This window comes from Dermacentor variabilis, chromosome 5, assembly GCF_050947875.1.
Source record: "Dermacentor variabilis isolate Ectoservices chromosome 5, ASM5094787v1, whole genome shotgun sequence".
In the NCBI taxonomy this organism is placed as follows: Eukaryota; Metazoa; Arthropoda; class Arachnida; order Ixodida; family Ixodidae; genus Dermacentor; species Dermacentor variabilis.
The window spans coordinates 44,996,549-45,018,346 of record NC_134572.1 but is presented as its reverse complement, the minus strand read 5'-3'; the positions used below and the strand labels follow the sequence as shown (position 1 = coordinate 45,018,346).

Below are 21,798 nucleotides of genomic sequence, written 5' to 3'. Positions count from 1 at the left end.
GTAGCAGAAGGACACTTTCTGTATGGAGCGCGTGAAGCTCCTCAATCAACTGACTCAATTTTCGCAAACATTTCTGCGCCTTCTCTGAACGAGAATGATACCGACTTTCATCGCTTAGACAAGCTGTCTGACAGGTCCGTTATAGCGGTTTGCTGAACTGGAAATTGTTTTTATTGAATCAGCATTGCGTTCTTTCGAAACACGAGTCTCTAAAGAAGAGCGATTTAACTACTGTTGGTGTTTATAATGTGCAACTTAGAAGGAAGCCGTGTACTTCTGGGCCAACTCTGATTTCAGTGCAAATACAAACGCGTGTTACATGCAAATGCTGTCATAACACAGTCTGTAAATGAATTTGAAATGAAATTTTGCTGACTGCTGGCAGCTTGCATTCCGATTTAACGCGTCAAACTTATTGGGGAAACGAGGACAAAAAAAAAATATGGAAATAACGGGAGGATAAAATAAAGCCTACAATTCCGTAAGTCTCCTTTAACTTTTAATAAACTATGTTATAACTGTCTTTTAAGTTGGTTCATGCGTTAGTTTATTTCTTAGGTGAAATTGTTTTGCAGTCATTTGAAAAATCTGTTTTAAAAATGTTGTATAATACAGCAGCTCTACCCGCCTTCTATCTTTGAAACAAAGGCGTTTATATCGCCACCGCTTTGTAGATGTCAGAAGAGTTGGGAGCTTACAGATATCGTTTATTTTATTCCTGGGCTGCAGAGTAAAATTGATGCGTCGTTCATTGTTTCTGTTTAGAGGTTTATTATCTTTTGCAAATTTTGTCGAAGCTGTTTATGGCCTAAACAATCAATCTGCTCGAAGTAGTCGATACATTTAATCCTTTCTTTTAAATGCAAAAAAAAAAAAATAAATAAACCTCGTCAAATTGGCTCAGCGGATGCTGAGCCAATGAGCGCCGTCCAGGGTAGAATGCACCCATGGACGGCGCTTTATACGTGTAACAAAACTTTCCTATAGGATGTCTGGTGAAAGGCCCTCAAAAGTCTGTTTTGTGCGTCACGGCTCGGGACGTCATATTTTTATTTTTTTTTTCATAGAGAAACCTCTCCGTAAGGCCTTCAATATTATACCGTGTAGTGCACTGTATAGTGCTCACGTCCCAAGCTCAGCGCCGATTCATGCGAAACATTCAGGCGAGCGAGGCTCTGCGCGGCAGCAGCAGTCCCAGCAGCAGTAGCAGCTGCGTACGTTTTTTTGTCAGCTGGCCGGCCTGCAAATCGCTCCCTCCCCCGTGGAATCTACGCGAACCTTGCTGCCCGCAGGGCCAGTTGTAAGTTCGCGCTCTGTTTACACCGCACGCTGGCGGTCTTTTAGCAGCGGCGGCGGCCTCTACGCGAGTGGCGAGAGACGCCGAAGGCCTGCCGGCCGTCCTGAACGACCGGCGCGCCGTTTGAACCGTTTCGAAAGGTGTTTACGTTGCCTCCTCCTCTGCGGCTGCTGCTGCTGTTGCCTTGTTTTCTTTATCCCGGGCGATGACGTGTATTCCGGCCCGCACAGCATGGAACGCAACGCGCGAGTCCCATGAGCTCGCCCCCCCTCCCCACCCCCCACCCGCCCTCTCCCTTTCTCTCAAAGCTATTTTATTATTTTTATTGCACGCTTCACTTTACTGCAGTCCTTATAGATTCGCTCTGCTTACTAGCTGACAGTGTGTGGCCCTCGTGGAGGTAGTGCCATGATGCTTGTGGTAGCTCCAGGAAGATTTAGCCAGACGGTTAAATAATATTCATTTTGGGGTTTGACGTCCCGAAACTGCACAGAGCAGTCGTACCAGTTACTAGCTATGAGGTAGTAGCGGCTTGTCACAAAGTTTACAAACATCCAACCGAAGCTAGTAGCAGCTCAGGTATTAGCATTGACAAGCTGAAGGACTTTGTTGGTACGACTAGCACAGGTAGTAAGTTTCCGAACCATACAGTACAGTGCAAATGGTGTAATGACATTTGTTACACAGTTAGGTTAGCGGGGCCTGTTTGTTCTGTTTACAAGCGGAATTTCCATTGTTGCAAATAAATAATTAGGTCGCTTCTCCTTTGAAAGTGTAATGTTATAAACACACTTGAAAAAAAGAAAATTGTGGACCGCATTCCGGCACAGATGAGTATATTTATCACCAATCAAATGCGCGGCACCTAAGGGTCGTACGTGGCAGAATCATTTAAGTTGCATGCAATAAAGTGCACTGCACAGAATGAACAAACGTGAAACACACACACACGCACGCGCGCACACACACCTCCGTTTCTATGCCAGCCTGCTCTCCTTCTCTTGTTCTTTCCCTCTCTCTTCTTTCTTTCTTTTTGTTTCTACGTCACCAAGGATGCAGGGGGGAGGGCAGGCGAACTTGCCGCAATGTAACTTCACGTTTGCTGGCCGAAGCAGATTGTGTTCGTGACAGGGATGCAATGATGGGCGGGCGTTTGTAGTTCAGTTTGCACACGGCTCGGTTAATCCGTCACGGATGCGCGATTATAAGGAGCTAGCCAGACAAGAGTGGTGAACCGAGGGATGCCACAGAGCAAACCAGTAAAAAACATCAGGCATACAAAGAAACAGCACATGCATCTCCAAAGCATCACCAGAACGAGTTGGTCAGCTGCAGCAAAAGCCGCACGGGTGCTCTCATCTCCGCGGTTCAGCGCGACTGTCAGTCAGAAATCGGGAGTGATGACTTTTAAGAGCGACCTTCAGGACACGTGTCTTAGCATTCTGTGAACAATTTCATATTATTCGGACCTGCGTACTACCCATTTACTGTTTGCATCACGCTAGCAGAAGTATCTGCCTTCGAATAAAGAACTTCTCTCTCTTGTTATCCTTCTAATTCTTTTAGTTGTTGTTGCCTCAGAACGTGGCTCGTTCCTGTTCTTATTCTGCTTCTTCCTTTTGATTTTAGATTGCAAGCGCTCATAATTAAAGGTGTGCTCATCGCGGGCGCTAATGTGCAGTCACACGAGGCCCGCGCGCTGCTAGCGCTCGCTTGGTGCAATTAGTGAATTATGTACACCACCACCAACCTATGGGCAGCGCGTCGCCCTTTCGCTGCTCCCTTCCTCGCAGTTGCGTGCGACCTTTCGCGTGCCTCGGTCTCGATCAAGTGGGGGCAAAGACACCTCGCAGGGGTAAACGCTCTCAATTAGGCTTCCCCCCCCCCCCCCCCCACACACACTTTTCTGGAAGGGGACCGCCGCGCACCAGCGGGCGCCTCGGGTCGCGCTCTGTGCGACCGCTCGCGCACGCAGGGTGAAAAGCAAACACCTCGCCGGTCCGCCGGCGCTGTCCCTGCGTGTGTGTGTGCTCTCACACGCACTTCCTCGAAGTTGACCGCGGTGTTGCGTTTCGCCTGCGACACGTGGTTTTGCCGGCGCGACTGCGGCGGGGCGGCAGACATTTTGGCCCGATCGTCGTCGCCGCAACACTCATCGCCAGGTGTTTCCAGGCGCGACTGCGGCGATGCGACCGCCTAGGGATCATCCTCGCATTCCAGTCATTGTGCCCGAAACAGGCGATGCCAAAGCAGGGATCTCATTCCAGTCATTGTGCCCGAAACAGGCGATGCCAAAGCAGGGATCTCGTTCCAGTCATTGTGCCCGAAACAGGCGATGCCAAAGCAGGGACCATCCTCTCATTACAGTCATTGTGTCCGACCGGCAGCGCCACGACAGGGTGCTACGAGATCGTGCTCGACATGGTGCTACGGCATCGCTACGACAGTGTGCGTCACCATTAGCCCATTGTACATTCACGTGCTCGTCTTTTGAGGGGTTCCTTCTTGCCCTCAACTGCGAGAGTATAAAAACAGCTGCCCCCGGACGCCAAAAGGAGGGCTCCGATTTCTTCTGTTGAGTGAAGTGCTCTCCCGTCTCTCTACTACGGTCAAACCTGACCGCCAACTCTTTGCGATGTTAAAATAAACAAGTTGTTTCGTTGTTACCAGTCGACTCATGCTTTGCCGGGACCTTCGGATGCTTCCAGTTGTACCCCAGGCCGCCAGGCCAACGCTACCCTTGGGGCTTGCGACCCAGGTACAACCACGGGCGTCAGCGCCGAGTTCCCAACAGATCGTACCAGCGGTGCGATCCCAAACATCTGGTTGCCAGCGGTGAGATCGCCTCCGACTTCAAACAACTGTCTGCCAGCGGTGAGATCGCGACAACGGAGGCCAGCAGCGAAGAGATGCAGTTGACTGTATGCTGAGCAGCTCAACGACGATCCGGGAGCAGTGCAACGAGCCCTGTGTGATGACTGGTTGCCTGCAGCGGAACGACTGCGCTGGACTCTTGGCTGCGAGGTTTGGTGAGTGCGGGACTTTCTTCTTCTGAGCTTTGCCAGGCTTTTGTTAGTGTTAGAAACAGAGCTGGTAATTGTGGTTGTCGTTGCTGCCGGGTTAGTTGCGGCAAGACAATAGTAAGCAGTAGAGAAAGCAGCATTCAGAGCAGCCATGGATTTGAAGTCGTTGCGCAAACCGAAATTGTTGGAGCTTGCAAGAGAGTTGGGTCTGGATGTCTCAGACAAACTAAGAAAACCGGAACTGATAAAGGCTATTCTTGAGTTAGAGGCTGAGGATGACGAGCTGTCGGAATGCCTTGAGACCATTGAAGAGAGAGAGACTGCAAAAAGACAGGAGCGCGAACTTAAAGAGCAAAAAGAAAAAGAAGAGCGCGAACTTAAAGAACAGAAAGAAAAAGAAGAGCGTGAACGTAAAGAACAGAAAGAAAAAGAAGAGCGTGAACGTAAAGAACAGAAAGAGCGAGAGCAACAAGAGCGTGACCGTCAACACGCTTTGGAAATGAAGCGTCTTGAGGTAGAGATGGAACGCGCTCGTAATGGAAGTCAGGCACACGGTGCAGGAGAACGCGTATTGTTCAAAATGACGGACCTGATGCGGCCGTTTAAGCTTGGAGAGGACATTGGTTTGTTCCTGGTTAACTTTGAGCGAACGTGCGAGAAGCAGGGGTTCTCTCGGGAAACGTGGCCACAGCGCTTGCTCACTTTGTTACCCGGCGAGGCGGCCGACGTAGTCGCTCGCTTGGATAGAGAGGAGGCAGAGGATTTCGACACAGTGAAATCGAGTCTTCTAAAAAAGTACCGGCTGTCTGCGGAGGCGTTCCGTCGGAAGTTTCGGGAAAATGAGAAAGGCAGAAGTGAGTCATATACAGAGTTTGCGTATAGGCTTATGTCGAACATGCAGGAGTGGCTCAAAGAAGAGAAAGCGTTTGGTGACCACGATAAAGTTCTGCAGTGTTTCGGGCTAGAACAGTTTTATAGTCGGTTACCGGAGAACGTGCGATACTGGGTCTTGGATAGGCCAGACGTGAGTACGGTGGCTAGAGCCGCTGAGCTAGCCGAGGAGTTTGTGACGCGTCGAGCTCGCGGAGCTAAGGACGGTCAAAAGGGTGAATTTGGCTCGAGGTTTGAGAGGCCGAAATTCACGCCCATGAGATTAAAGGGGGACACGCGTCGTGAGGATGCGAGTGAAAGCAGTCCGACCAAACGTAAAGAGACGGCGGCAGCCAAACGCAGAAAGCGGTTCGAGATGAGGCGAGCGCGCTTGTGTTATACGTGCCAGAAGCCGGGTCACTTTTCGGCGCAGTGTCCGGAAACAACACCAAAAGTTGTGTTTTTTTCAATAGGCAGCACTGACGAGAACATGAAGCTTCTCGAGCCTTACATGCGAGACCTCCTCGTAAACGGGAAAGAGTGCCGAGTGCTTCGCGATTCCGCAGCTACGATGGATGTAGTTCACCCGTCTTACGTAGAACCCCATATGTTCACGGGCGAGTGCGCATGGATCAAGCAAGCCGTGGAAGCTCATAGCGTGTGTCTGCCGGTAGCAAAAGTGCTTATTGAAGGACCTTTCGGAGCGCTTGAGACGGAGGCGGCAGTGTCATCTATGCTGCCACCCCAGTACCCGTACCTATTTTCAAACAGGTCCGATCACCTCCTGCGCGAGAAGGGGCTTTTGTTTGGTGAAGCTAGTGTTCAGGCCTTAACGAGATCGAAGGTTCGGGAGCTCGCTGCAAAGGCGGTAGTTGCGGGGCCGACGTTATCAAACAACGAAAAAGGGTCAGAGGCGCAGCAAGCTGATATTCCGAGCACGCCCGAACTGAATAAACTTGAGTCTGTAACGTTAAAGGCGCCAGATACTGGAGAGGAAACGCCCGACGCGGGAAAGTTAGAAGAGCTATCTACTGATTTGCTCATCGCGCCTACGTCAGACGGACTTGATAGGTTGCTAAAAGTCAGCCGGACGGCTTTGATAGCCGAGCAAAAAAAGGATGGCAGCCTGGAAAACGTGCGCTGCAATGTCAAAGAAGGTATCGCCAGGAAAACTGCGCGTTTTGTGGAAAGAGGTGGAGTCCTGTACCGGAAGTATCTAGACCGCCGAGGAGTGGAGTTCGATCAGCTGGTCGTGCCTCAATGCTATCGTCAGGATCTGCTGCGCTTGTCACACGGGGGTTCGTGGTCCGGACACCTAGGAGTTAAGAAAACTAAGGACCGTCTCTTGCAAGAGTACTATTGGCCAGGGTGTTTTCGGGACGCAGACCATTTCGTGAGGACATGTGACACTTGTCAGCGGGTGGGCAAGCCAGGGGACAAATCAAGGGCGCCGTTGAAATTGGTACCTATCATAACGGAGCCTTTTAGACGGCTCGTTATTGATACAGTGGGACCTCTGCCGGTAACAGCCACGGGGTACAGACACATTTTGACTGTGATCTGCCCAGCGACAAAGTTCCCTGAAGCAGTGCCGCTTAAAGAACTCCGCTCAGTTGAGATAGTCAATGCACTACTGTCCATATTTGCGCGAGTTGGTTTTCCTGCGGAAATCCAATCAGATCAGGGCACAGTGTTTACTAGCGCTTTGACGACAACTTTTCTCGAAAGGTGTGGGGTAAAGCTGCTACACAGCTCAGTGTACCACCCACAGTCGAATTCCGTTGAGAAGCTCCACTCCGTCATGAAGCGCGTGTTGAGAGCGTTGTGTTTTGAACATCGAACTGACTGGGAGCTGTGTCTGCCTGGGGTGATGTTTGCTTTAAGGACCGCGCCGCATGCGGCTACGGGGTTTTCGCCAGCTGAACTGGTGTACGGTCGCTCGCTTCGATCTCCGCTTCGCATGCTTCGAGAATCATGGGAAGGTAGGGGCGACGACCCAGTCGTGGTGGAGTACGTGCTTAAGCTCCTCGAACGCTTAAGAAGGGCACAGGAGTTGTCAGGTGAAGCAATGGCAAAGGCCCAGCAGAGGGCCAAGGTTTATTATGATCGGACAGCCAGGGCCCGTCGTTTTGAGGTTGGCGATGAGGTCATGATATTGCGCACATCGCTAAACAACAAACTAGACGTGCAGTGGGAGGGCCCAGCACGAATTGTTCAGAAACTGTCGGACGTTAACTACGTGGTAAGTCTGCCAGGAAAGCGGAAAGCACAGCAAGTTTACCACTGTAATCTGCTCAAACCTTATAGACAACGGGAAGCAGTGGTGTGCATGATGATAAACGTTCCTGAAGAGCTTCCAGTCGAGCTTCCGGGACTAGGCTCAGTGACGAACAGGGAAGACACCGGTCAAGTCATTAGTGACCTTATCAGTAAAGCACCGCTGTCGCCCGAGCAGAAAACCGAACTACACCAGCTATTACAAGAGTTTCAAGGTCTGTTCTCTGAGAGGCCTGGTAGGACTTCTGTACTTACTCATGATATAGAACTTACCTCCACAGAGCCAGTACGATCCAAGGCGTATCGGGTGTCACCCCGCCAGAGCGATATTATGGAGGCTGAGGTAAAGAAAATGCTACAGCTCGGTGTTATTGAGGCAGGTGAGAGTGATTATACCTCCCCTTTGATTTTAGTTGAGGTACCGGGCAAGGAACCTCGTCCTTGCGTCGAGTACCGCAGGCTTAATTCCATCACTAAGGATCAAATTTATCCGATCCCTAACATCGAGGAGCGCCTTGAGAAAGTTAGTAGCGCTCAGTTTATTTCCACCCTAGATCTTGTCAGGGGTTATTGGCAGGTTCCACTTACAGAAGAGGCTAGTAGGTATGCGGCGTTCATTTCACCAATGGGAACATTCCGTCCTAAAGTGTTGAGTTTTGGTTTGAAGAACGCGCCATACTGTTTTTCAAGTCTCATGGATAAAGTGTTGCGGGGACAGCAAGAATTCGCTTTACCGTATCTAGACGACGTAGCGATATTCTCCGCATCCTGGTCTGAGCATATGGCACACTTGCGGGCAGTGCTAACCCGCCTGCGCGAAGCGGGCTTGACAGTCAAGGCTCCTAAGTGCCAGATAGCACAGGCCGAGGTTGTCTACCTCGGTCACGTGATTGGTCAGGGTCGTCGCCGCCCCTCTGAAATAAAAGTGGCCGCTGTGCGAGACTTTCCGCAACCGCGCACCAAGACCGATATTCGGTCGTTCTTGGGTGTCGCCGGCTACTATCAGAGGTACATCCCTAGGTACTCTGATATCGCGGCTCCCCTGACGGATGCTCTAAGAAAGACAGAGCCTCAAACAGTCGTCTGGGACGAGACCAAGGAAAGAGCTTTTAGCGCCCTAAAGAGTGCCCTAACAAGCCAGCCTGTGCTACGATCGCCAGACTATACAAAAGGGTTCATTGTTCAGTGCGATGCTAGTGAGCGAGGCATGGGCGTTGTACTGTGCCAACGGGAAAATGGAGAAGTAGAACACCCCGTCCTGTATGCTAGTCGTAAGCTGACCAGTCGTGAGCAGGCGTATAGCGCCACCGAGAAAGAGTGTGCATGTCTCGTGTGGGCCGTTCAGAAATTGTCATGCTATCTAGCCGGCTCGAGGTTTATCATTGAGACGGATCACTGCCCTCTCCAATGGCTGCAGACCATCTCTCCCAAAAATGGCCGCCTCCTGCGCTGGAGCCTCGCTTTACAACAATATTCCTTTGAGGTGCGTTACAAAAAGGGGAGTCTCAACGGTAACGCCGATGGCTTAAGTCGAAGCCCCTAACGTAGGAATCAGCCTCAAAATTGTTTGTTACTGATGTTTTCTTCCTGAGGCAGGATTTTTTTTTTAACATATTGCTTTTGTTTAGTGTTTCAAAGTGATGATATGCTTTCTAGTGCAATTTTTCAATTTGTGGACGCGTCCTGAGTGATGCTAGACTACTGTAAGGAACTAGGCAGTGGTATAAAAAGGGGAAAGAGCCTGGCAGGGCTTAGTGAGGGTTGTGCCGTGCTTGCTGACTGAGCGGTTGAGTTTCAGCGTAGTTCTAACGCTTGCCGGGAACGAGAACAAAAATGTGAACTCTCCCGAAGTCACTTTGCAGTGTCCCGTGCGAACCTGAACAAGAGAACGAGGCCTTCTCTGTGCGCTGCGCTCAAGAAACGTCGAGGGACGCCCGACTTCGGTTATGAGCATCATCGAGCGACATCCCTCCGGACAGCGGATGCAGTCCCCTGTCCATCGGGATCTCCTTCCCCCGGCGGGGCGGTCTGTTGCGTTTCGCCTGCGACACGTGGTTTTGCCGGCGCGACTGCGGCGGGGCGGCAGACATTTTGGCCCGATCGTCGTCGCCGCAACACTCATCGCCAGGTGTTTCCAGGCGCGACTGCGGCGATGCGACCGCCTAGGGATCATCCTCGCATTCCAGTCATTGTGCCCGAAACAGGCGATGCCAAAGCAGGGATCTCATTCCAGTCATTGTGCCCGAAACAGGCGATGCCAAAGCAGGGATCTCGTTCCAGTCATTGTGCCCGAAACAGGCGATGCCAAAGCAGGGACCATCCTCTCATTACAGTCATTGTGTCCGACCGGCAGCGCCACGACAGGGTGCTACGAGATCGTGCTCGACATGGTGCTACGGCATCGCTACGACAGTGTGCGTCACCATTAGCCCATTGTACATTCACGTGCTCGTCTTTTGAGGGGTTCCTTCTTGCCCTCAACTGCGAGAGTATAAAAACAGCTGCCCCCGGACGCCAAAAGGAGGGCTCCGATTTCTTCTGTTGAGTGAAGTGCTCTCCCGTCTCTCTACTACGGTCAAACCTGACCGCCAACTCTTTGCGATGTTAAAATAAACAAGTTGTTTCGTTGTTACCAGTCGACTCATGCTTTGCCGGGACCTTCGGATGCTTCCAGTTGTACCCCAGGCCGCCAGGCCAACGCTACCCTTGGGGCTTGCGACCCAGGTACAACCACGGGCGTCAGCGCCGAGTTCCCAACAGATCGTACCAGCGGTGCGATCCCAAACAGCGGCCGCCGTGCCGGGTTGAAAGCGTTTACGCCGGCTCTAGCTCGAGGAAACACGCTGGGACAGACAAGAATAAAAGAGGGAGAAAAGGAGTAACAAAAACAAGATATGCAAAGGTAAGGCGTGCCCGTTTGTCTTTAGCGTGGATGTGAGGGTGCCGGCTACTTTCTTTTTCAGTTGCCGAAGCAGTGGACTTGAAGCTATGAGCGCCAGTAAATTGAGAGTCACACATTAGAGCTTTCCCTTTAGCACTGGACCGCACTGTACAAACGATTGCTTGGTCGATTCGTATGGTAAAATATTGGTACACAACAGCGGTATCTATCTGCTTGATCGCGGCGTTTGCGTGCCTTTTCGACTCGGTCATGAGAGGTTTTCTCCGTTAGAGCACTCTGCATCACTGAGCTGGCAAGCGCTTGCGGCGAAGGAATCGCTGAAGCGCCTTCCTTAACTCCATCGCTCTTTCGGTGGCCTATAGCTGGTGCCTGTATTTCGGCTCTCTCTACTTTCCGGCAGTCTGTCGGAAAGTAGAGAAAGCCGACTGTCGGAGGTATGCCCCGCTCCTCGTATCGATAGCTACAGAACGGCGCTCCTTGTGTCCACTTGGGTGTGCAATGAACGTTCGTCGGCAAAGCAGACGACGACGAAGATAACGGAAAGTGAGCAGTTGAGTAGCTGGCCGTGCCACGCGTCCGCGCTTTTGTTGAGTCGAGATAGGTTACAATACCTCAACGCACTTCATTGTTTCCCTTTTTATGAAAGCCATGATCGCAGCAACCTCGCTGTTGTACTCCGGGCTCTGCGCAGCAGATTGCTGCGATCGTAGTACTTGAGCTTGGGGCTGCAGACAAAGACGTAGCTTCGAGTGATCCATATTTTGGACGGCGCGTTGCCTTCGGTTGGCACATCTTCCTATCTTTCCTGTGTATTTCGTCTGCAAAGATAACTTGTACTGCAAGGTCGTGTGAGCGTGTTCTATCTCGATGGCAGAGCGTGCGTGTGCTCGTATCTACTCGTTCTCTCTCGACGTCACTGCATAGGAGCTCGGTATAGCACGCTGCCGCGGCGCGCCCGGATCTGTAACCTAAATCTCTTTATTTTCAATGGCCTGCAACCACAGAGGGTACAGAGGTGTCGTGCTGAGGCTTTGTATTCGCATATCGGTCTGATCAAAGCTGTCATTTTGTTCCGTGTACAACGAGTAATCCCATCGGGAACGTGTGCTGCCGTCCCCTTTTTCTAACCGCTGTCGTCTGTATGCGCGTCTGTGTTGAAAATGCGGCACGTCGGTTTTGTGAAGCAGCGACGTGCGTGACCCCATATTATTTCCTCTGCTGCCAAGAAGGATGCTTCACTTTGTGCGCGAGTATAAGGCTGTTCGCTGACATGCCTTTTGGAGGAAGGCCAAGTCGCAGTGCATAGAGAGTATACACTCACTCCCGCTACGCGTACGTTCCATCAAGTGCGCCTCCTTTCCTTATTCTTATTTTTATTCGCCTCACCTCATGCACGCTGCAATCAGGCGCGGGCATGGGTGACTGTACACCGCTTCGGCGATGGCCGCGCCTCGATGAGGAGCCATCGAGCTTGCGTGCAATTGGAGTAAATGGAGCGGCCGGTATTGCTAGCTGCAAAGTGTTTCTAATATTTTTTTGAATTGTAGCTGTTGGCTTACATGTTGGCACTTTTGTACTATCGAGAAGAGTAAAGGCTTCAAACGGCGCGAATTGAATTCCGGACGCGCACGCTAATTCCAGCGAACAACCGGAGCAGTGGTACGTACGCAAATCAAGTTTGTTATTTTATCCGCTCATGAGAGAACAGGAGTAGAGCGTGGACCTCTTGCAGACGAATACGCAGTAAACCGCTGTAGGGGACTATTTGGTTGTGCGATGTCGGCACGTTACACTTCCGTAATTTCAAATGGGTTAGCCCTTCCGTGAACACTTGTTTGGCACGGCATGCAGGGCCGCGTCGCCACCTCGAGATTCCCGCACTAGGTGCCTGTGGCGTCGTATATTTTGGAATCGTGAACTCGACTTTATATAGTTATTTGTTGTTCGTCAGTACAAAAGGACTGTGCACTGTATCTTACAACGAGCAAATAGTCAACCGAGTACATTTCGTGGACTCGTGCTACACCGAAACGGCCCAGATACGTCCTGAAATTCGTCGTGTCAGAATGTCGTCATCAGCTGCTGTTTTGTGCGCGAAGTGCGAGAAATTGGAGTTCGGCCCCTTCAATTGAGATTCTTCTGTGAATCTAACAGGCTATACTACTTTATATTTTTATTTATTTAAAGTCAAATTGTGGGGTTTAACATCCCGCAACTGCGCAATGGTTGGTGAGGGGATTCCGCAGTGCAGCGCTCCTTGTATTAATGTTGACCAGCTCTCTTAAGACGCGGCATTCGAGTGTAACTTGCATTCAGTCCCCATTGGAATGCACGGACCGCCGCTGCCAGGAGTCGAACCCGCGCCTTCGTGCTCAGCAGCGCACTGCCACAGACACTGAGCCACCGCGGCAATATAACTTTGTGTGCGTACTTATGTGTGTGTGTGTCTTAAATTGTTTATTGCATAAAAAAAAAAAGGAAAGGAAGACAGAGAAAGGAAAGGCCAGGAAATATGGCGTGACGTGGGCCCTTCGCCTTGTGCGGTGCATTTACCATGATGGTCAAGCTGCGCCCAATGCCCAGCAGTGCGCAGAGTTTTTCTTCTTTTCTTATCTTTTACTTTTGCTTCTTGCCTCTTGTTACTCGTTTTTCGCGCTCAACTCGGCGGAACCGCGCCTGGGGCCTTTTCGTTTTGTCTTTCTTCCTTTTTTTCTCTCTTGGTCTTTCTTCCCTTTCTTTGAAACAAAGCTTCGGAGCGCCCGGTATAACGGTCTATGGCCGAAATCTTCATGAGAATGCGGCTGCCTTCGCGCGCGCCAGAGCAGCAATACCGAGCGGCCCGTCGCCTCCCTTATCTCTTCCGGCCATCTCCGCTCTCGCCGGGCCACTGTTTTGTGAGAAGTTTCTTATATATGCTAAGTACGTTAGGCCTGCGACGAGTATACGGTGCGGGAGCTGATCGAAAGAGAAAACGAGGCGGTTCCTTCGTGACCCGCCTCTAAAGCGCTTGACCTGCTGCGGCTCACCGCGAACGAGAGGTGACGCCAACAATACCTCCTTAGGCGCCGCGTTCGAAACAAAGGGCGGACTCCCAACTGCAATCTGCCCCTCGCCACCGCTTTCCTATGTGTCTGTCGAAACTTATCTGATTTGAAGTTGTTAACTTAATCTGTGCCGCCCCTGTTGTGCGTTGTTGACTTTCTTTTTCTTTTCTTAACGAAGTTGCCAGGTCGGGCCACGTCTCTGCCCCAAACACTATTTTTAGCGAAAAGCCGCCAAGTGGTGACGATGATGAGGAAGTGCTCGTAATGTTGCTTTTATGTTTTAATTGTTCCTGGACGTCTTGCGTATTAGTTTTTGAACTTTAGCTTTAGATTATCTCCTGCGTTGGCGAGTCAACGGCCCGAAAGCATTCTCAGATTTTCTAAAGCATCATCACATGTAAACATGGTGCTTCGCCTGGAAAAGCAGCTTTGATGCATCCACGAGAAGAGAGAGGGTTAACCGAGGGGCCCGACATTTATTAATCATCATGAGAAGCCAACAAAGAAAGACACCAAGGAAAACATAGGGAAGATTACTTGTACCTAATAATTGAATTAAGGAAATGATAAATTAATGGCAATGAAAGTGGATGAAGAAGCGTGAGTTATTTGGATGCAAATAACTCATTAATGAGCTATTCGGCCTGTCTTTAGAAGGATAGCGTCAAATGGAGGCCCATTGGGTTAAAATGGGGTCGATCGCACTGAATTCAGTCAAAGTCCCTTGGGGTACTTAATCTATAGGTCAATTTACTGGCTATATACTTACGCCATTAAGAAGAGTCACTAACACAGCCGTTAATATGCTCCAGAAATGGCTAGAGAACTCGCTATGTTTAACCATTTCCTGGCCAAGTTTCCGACATTGCTGCTGTGCGGTCGCAATTTTGTCACATGTGTCGCCCTGCCTATATACTCTTCTATCTCCTACTGTCCTGGTGTTAACGGAGCAATATGGTTCGCTTGCTGCGCTGGGTTGCCGGGTGGGATCGGTAGCAGCAGCCGTTCCGGACCTGCATACACTCGCGCTCCTACAGCTTTCAGAACGCCTGTGCGCAGCCTTTTAACTTCGTTAGTAACGTCCCTGTCCTGTCGCTCTTATTCAACGATTTTCCCTTGTCCTGTTCTACTGCACTGATTTTTAATTGGCTCTTGTCAGCGTTTTTTCGAGTTAGGATAGTTGATGAGGAGGCTTACTCTGGAAAACTACGGGAAAGACGAAACTGATCGCGTCTTCGTGTTTTCAAACGGTCCTTTCGTGCTAAAAATCCGTGAATACGTGTCGTACAGGCGCGCCGACCAACCAGAGCACATGCGACAAAGATCTTAAATCGCGAGCTCTTTGGACGCGTACGATATCGCCGATTTCACTGAACCCGCGGCCGAGAGTGAAAATTATGAGGCCCGCTAGGAGCATTCCGAAATGTCACCAATCCTTGTAAGAACGGCAAGTGTAGAGCAAAGGAACTTCTTTTGCTCCCCCTTACCCTTTCGCCGAAATCAACAGCTGGTTGAAAGCGCCCTCCGGAAATTAAACCCTGACTACGCTACTGATGTCGATACATTTATCTATCGAGATGGGGTCATTAACTGGACTGTTCTTTGCACGGCTCTCTTTGTTTTTTGTGCGCAACCGCTGCTTTTATCCGATCGATGTGGTAGCCTGACACCGCTCATCGTGATCTATAGGGAGACTGGGAAGCCAGCAGCCTTCGCATTTGGCGACATAGTGCCGTTCACTCTAGCCCTTCCACCGTTTCTCTTTCTTTCTTTCTTTCTTTCTTTCTTTCTTTCTTTCTTTCTTTCTTTCTTTCTTTCTTTCTTTCCGCTGTAGGTCATTGTCGATTCGCTGTAAGCCGGCTGCAAGCGCGTGTCTGCTGCGTTTTATTGTAGCGTTCGGGCGCCCTGCCAGCGACCCCCCAACCAACCCTTCCGCCCTTCGCATTGCCACATCTCCCTCGAGCGTACACTACGCGTCTTAATCGAGGGAGGCAGTTATCAGAGCAGAAAGCCGCCGCCGGCGCCGCCGCCAATACGAGGTTAGCCGACGTTCGACAGTGCGGCGGTCGGAACCCTGCTCGCCTCCTTTTCTTCCTCGATACGTGCATTGTTGCAGCCGTCGGTGCGCGTAAATCGTATGCGTACTGTACAGTATAGTGGAGTGCGGTGCAACGAAATGAGAGCGACGAAACGTAACCAAAGAATGAAAGAAGGAAACGTGCGTTCGAGGTCCATATACTGTCGCGCTCGGGGTATTGGGCCGCGAGCACCGCGTACACATGATCGGTTTTCCTTTTGACTGACTTGTTTCGTTCCTGTCGCTCCAGTTGCTCACTCTAGCGAAGTTAACAAGTGCCTGTTGGTTTTAGCAAAAAGAAAAAAAAGTAAAAAGAAAGCAAGCAAGCACAAACAGGGGAGGTGCACGTATTTTGGCGAGATACACTGCACAGTTCTCCGTGCAAGCCCCGCCCGCGCTCTCGCTTCCTGCTCGCATCTGCGCAGCGGTCGAGTTCCTTGTCGGGAACGAACCGGTACAAGTATATCTCCCCATCGGACGCGGATACTGCACACTCGTTTGATACCGCTCGAGCACCACGAAAATGCAGCACACGCAGCCTATTTTTTGTACATTGTCACTTCGTGTATGTGCCAAGCACTGATGGCATATCTGTAAAATTTGTGTTCGTACTTGCCGTTCAGCTGCACTGCGGCCCCCACATCCTTCAGGCGCGTTCACATTTGAGACATTCGGCGTCTGGAGCGGCGCGAGACCCAGTTCGGCGGCGGCGAGATCCGCCGGAATAGCCCTTTTCACGCCGATCGGTCCCGGACGGATTTTTGCGGCAGCTGAAGCCAGATTTACGTACTGCGGATCAATCAGAGCGCGAGTCAGAAATTCGAAAGAATGCGGCCAAGCCCGACGCGCTCGTCATGTCGCAGTCTTCAAAGTCCATCGCGACATCAGAAATGCTCATTGAATTCGTGCGTAACCACCCCGTCCTTTTCGACAAGCGCCTCAGGAAACAAAAGGACAACGTGCCAATGGATGACCTGTGAAATAAGATCGGTCGCAAACTTCGATTGAGTGGGAAGACCACCGCCGCTGGCATCGTCTCTTCGGCGAATGCTTCTTCTGCGCGTCATGTACCGCCTGAAAGGTGCTTGCCAGCAGAGTGCTGCCTCCTCTTGCTCACGGTTTATCATCGTCGTTGCAAGCAGTGATGAAGAGGTGCAAAATAAAAGCGCGCGAACTCTACGCGAACGGAGGCAACTGCGGAGTTTCGAGCCGCGGGAACATCCGGGATACCGCGTGCTTGCTTGGAGATTAACGCTTTTTACACGGCAGATGGCGCTCTATCGCGTTCCGGGATGTAACTTGTTCGCCCGCCCGACACAAAGGGAAAAGCGTCATGTCATTATCATCGTCATCATCAGTGCGAGGCCTTTATTTCGGCTGCGCGGTGGGCAAGTATAGCGCGAACGACGCGGATTTCGGCGGCAGTATTCCGTTCGCTGTAGGCGCCGGATTCCTCAGTGTGAATGTGCCTTGCCTTGCTTGTGTGCTTTCCCATGTAAATTTATTATGGCTCTGCGTCCGTGGTTCACAGAAGAGGGAAAAAGATTAGCGAGATATCAGATGGCTTCGTTACAGGCGGTACTTCGGTAAAAGCGGAAGTGGCGATTTAAAGGTAGGGATTTTATACTGAAGCCGGTAATTTTTTTTAGTGAGGTGCCATATATATTGCAATTTTATTTACGCTGCCATCTTTGTCAGAATAATTAGTGCTGATCGATTATCGTACCTCGTCAAACTATTACATGTACTTGTATTGTTTGTTTGAATTCTGTCCGTCTGATCTGTTAGAAATTTAGCAGTCAGTGTTTCACACATTGTTCGATATTGCATAGCGCGCTGCATATACAATGAGTCCCTCTAACTTTAACGGGACCTTTAAAATAGAAGGTAGCAGCCTGGAAAATATTTCTTTAGCACGCTGTTAGCGTCACGTTCTAGGGGATCGTACTTTAGCGGCGTTACATCCGTTAAAAACGTACAAGCAGGGAACGTACTAGCGGGACATTCCACACTGTATATACCGCGCCGTCGTTGTTGCCCACGGGACGTCCACAGCCCGTCTCTTCAACCAGCTAAGCCTGGCGCTGAGTCCCTCTCGATCACGCCGTCGGGGCTCCTCTGGCTCCAGCAGCCGAAGCGATGCGGCGAGAGGAGGGAGCCGGGAAGCGCAGAAAATCCGCCGCGACAGCTCGCTCTTCTCGGGCAATGCGCGCGCGGTCCTCGCCATCTCGGACGTGCGCTGTTTTGTGCGTGAGCGTGTGGTGCTGTGCGTTCGTTGAACCGTGATACATCCCTCTGCGAGTCCATCCGGGCTAGGCGGAGGAGCCTCCGCGAATGCGCGCGTCAGAGAGTCGGGGGTGTTTGCTTTCACTGTTACGTATTTTGGCTCGCCACTGGCGATGGCGTCGTCCTTTCCGTTACGACGACCTGCATCAACAGCAGCAGCGCTGCTCGTATATCATGCTAGGGAGGAAGAAAAAAAAAAAGGAAAGAAGGGGGGGAGGAAAGAAGGGGGGGGCGTTAGGGGGCTTGGAAAAGAGAGAAGGCTTTTCGGCTGCCTGCCGGTCGATTGCTCATTCAATCTTCCGCGACGCGTTGGCAATACGGAGGGGCCCTTCTTTCCTGTAAGCACTCGGCAGCGATGTCTGAGTGTTACATGCAGAATGTCTGCATTGAGTGAATGGCCGATAAGCCCACATAAAGAAGTGAGATGCTATCGTTTCTGAGTTCAATGTGTTGTACGTATCACGTGTGGTACAAGGGGCATTGCAGTGTCAAATATGCTGATGATGAAGATATAATGATGATATCTCTAACCTGCTTCTGAACTATTATGTGCATGTGGGTGAGCCCGTTCCACTGTGTCCAATATTTCAGTATTCAACTGCAGTGTCTACTTTGGTCGTGGTGTGGGCAATGTATATTCTGCACTCAGTGGGCACGAGGAAGACTTTCAGATCAAGGTCCATTTGTTTCAATACAGGTGTTAATGCTATATGCCTGCCTTCATGTGAGAGGAACATTATTTGCATGCCTAACACTTTGAGTGGGCTGCACTGAGTATCATGTACAAGGGTCTTCGTAACTATGAGCGGAGCTTGCATTGAGCTACAAATTACTGGTGCATAATTCTCAGTTAACATGGCTCTTGTGATGTTTATAGTGCTTTCGGTTCATATCAAAGTGATGAATGTTCTAACTTAATTTCGTGCCTTTTGTTTTTCTATTGCCTCATGCAGTTCACATCACTTGAATCACCTTAACCAGTGCCACAGGCTTGAGCTGTGGCAAGGTACGGACATCTGCAGCACTGACAACAAGCGGCCTCCGTCACCAGGACTCCAGGTACCCGGGAAAAGCCTCCCCTTTTTTTACATGGATCTAATTGTGTTTGTGCAATTTAGTTGTTACATTTTAAAGGCGCAAGAATTTCTATGCCTACCAAACGAGGAAACCCGTCCGTCCCTCACGTATTTTGAAGGTGAAAGATTCAGCGCAATACCCAGGGCAACCCACATTAAAGAGACGAGACACGCACTGGCGCTGTTCTTCTTTGTGGGTTGTCCTGTGCTTTGTGCTGAATTTTTCATCTTCAAAATAACTACCCTCAACCGAAGTTTTATTGTAGCCCCTCACGCAAGACGATCGCTTTCAAGATTGCGCCCGCAGCAGCGAGCGAGTTGACCTTCGCGCTGCCTCTCGCTTCAACGCGAACTAAGCGGCGAGAAGACATCGCACACGAAGCTATCAGCACTCGGCTTGCTCTCTCCGCATCGCAGCTCGCTTTCAAGATAGCGCTCGCGCGTCTCGCTTTAACGCGAACTAAGCGGCGAGAACACAGCGCACACGAAGCTATCAGCACTCGGTACACTGTGTCCTCATCGCAGATCGCTTTCAAGATAGGGCCCGCGTGGCCGCGCCATATACGCAGCCGCCGCCGGGGTACGGTTGATCACGGTTCATAATGGTTCGACGCGGATGAATAAGGCGCTAAAGAATGATAACGGCGTATAATGATCGGAACATCATCAGCGCGCCTGGCGTCGCCACTTGGTCAGCAATTCACCTTGCGCCGCCATCCGCAGCAGTTCGTGTCGCCGCAGCGCTGTCGTTTACACTATTGGGATCAAGTTTCGTAACATTGATAATGATTGAGACCGAGCTGCGTGGAGAGCACTGTGCAAGTGGCACAATGCTCACGCATACTTAAACAACTCACAGAGGAGTTTCTGCGTGAATTTTTTTAGCAAGTAAATACACGGTGTCCCGGCTAACAGGGGCCAAGCTGTTAAAAAAGCAAGATGCAAGACTCGAAGATGAGACCAATGATGTTCTTTCAGCTGGAGCCTTCTGCAAGCTTGACTATTTCTATGTAGGGTTTATTTAGATAATTTGCCAAAATTAATTAGCTAATTTAATAATTTATTGTCCCAATGGCATCAGTTAAAATGCCAAATATATTTTTGCATTTGGTAACGCTATATTGAATAGTTTCCAGTCTGTTTTATTTTTCCAAGTCATTATTCCATTTAACATGCATCTTGCTTTACTCTCATTAGTCCATGGCTTAGCCGTACCGTATTAGTTAATGAGTTTCTCCTTCGGTTGCGTCTAAGCAGTGTGCTATAGTGAAATGCATATTAGCATTTCCTTGAAAGAGCTAAGAGGTTTTGCTGTTTCATTGTGAACGTTAAAATGACATCTTGGTGCTGTAGGGAGTTTCTGCAGCAAATTACAATGGGGTGTGTCTGTTCCAGGTGTACAGTGACTATGTGTCCATCAGTCCAAGTGAAGACATGTCCACACATCACACTGGCATCTTCAGGCACGACAACAGGAGTGTGCATGGTTTCCCAACTGAGACATTCTCTACAACAATAAACATGGCAGATTCTTCACATTTTCTTCATGGACATGTGAGTGGAAATATTCGTGTAGTCTAGAGTATGGAATGGCCTTCTTTTAACCCACAAACTACCACGCAATTGAGCTGTCTTCGTCCTATAGCTGTTCATACCGATATTACCAAATACGAGCCTTACCAGTTAACGCCACAGCTGCTTCTGCTTTGCCTGCCGGAAATTAACCGTGCTCGTTAACTTTCCTTGCGTCATAGATTTCTGTTTCGACATTTGAACACATTCTTCCATGCTTTAGATTCCTTTCGTTATCATCCGTTCGGATAATTACACTCGAACCTTACATGTGGGCTGAGGGAAAGTCGCTTTTTCAGAGCAGGTGTCCATAATCGATGTTTCCAGTGAATATAAGGGATAAACTGCACATTTGATACATATTTTTTACTATATATATAATGTATAGTATATTTGCTGGAATAAAAGAAATGGAACTTTTGTACATCTTTTGACAAATAGCTTAGGAGCTAAAGGGTTGAATCCTTATCCCAGTGCAGTATTCCTTTCAGACACAGTGTTATTTAGTCTGCTGGAAGTTCAGTTTTATTACACTTTTAAATGCTTACCAAACGAGAAAAATGTCCGTCCGCCCGTCCCGTAAGACAACCGCTTTCAAGATAAAGCCCGCAACAGCGAACGACTTCACCTTAATGCCGTCTGTCGCATCAACGCGAACGAGGTGGCGAGAACACAGCGCTCACGAAGCTCTCAGCACAAGCCGCACGCGGTCCCTTTCTCACATCGCTTTCAAGATGTGCGCCCGCGCGTCTCTCTTCAACGCGAAGCGGCGAAAACACAGCGCGCAGAGCTATCAGCCACGGGAACTCTCTGTCCGCATCGCAGATCGCTATCAAGATAAGGCCCGCGCTGCCGTGCCGTACGCCGCCGCCGGTCTAGGTTTGATCTCGGTTCATAATGGTTCTACGCGGATGGATAAGGCACTAATGAGCGATAACGGCTTATAATGATAGGAACGTCATCAGCGCACCTGGCGCCGCCACATTTGCTTGCGTTATCAGTGCACCTTGCGCCGCCGTCCACACCTGTTCGTGTAGCCGCAGCGCTGTTTGTACGGGCCGGATCAAGTTTTATAAAATTGACAATGACACCGGTCGGCGTGGAGATGAGCAAGTGCCACAATGCTTACGCATACGAAGACAACCCCGGAGGAGTTTCTGCGTGATTTTTTTTTTGTACATTCATGGTCATTAAAACGGAGGCCATCAGAACATACTGAACATTTTGGATCTTTTAGTCAGTTCATTTTGTCGACAGATGAGCGCTCCGTATCTGGGGTTGAATTCGCAACAGCTTTTCATTCGTAAGAGCTGTTTGTCATTGGCTGGCTGCCTTCACTAATAAGATGTCCAACAACGTGATTGACTGACACAA

General features: G+C 50.1%; 1 protein-coding gene across 5 annotated transcripts in view; it reads left to right on the top strand.

The window, feature by feature from the left end:
* Positions 1-21,798, top strand: part of LOC142582503 (uncharacterized) — a 165,155-nt gene that overhangs the window by 100,053 nt on the left and 43,304 nt on the right. For all 5 annotated transcript variants that reach the window (XM_075692308.1, XM_075692307.1, XM_075692306.1 and 2 more), the window contains 2 exons: positions 18,730-18,835; positions 20,248-20,406. In XM_075692308.1, the coding sequence (XP_075548423.1) occupies positions 18,730-18,835; positions 20,248-20,406 (265 nt within the window). The remainder of the gene's footprint in view (positions 1-18,729; positions 18,836-20,247; positions 20,407-21,798) is intronic.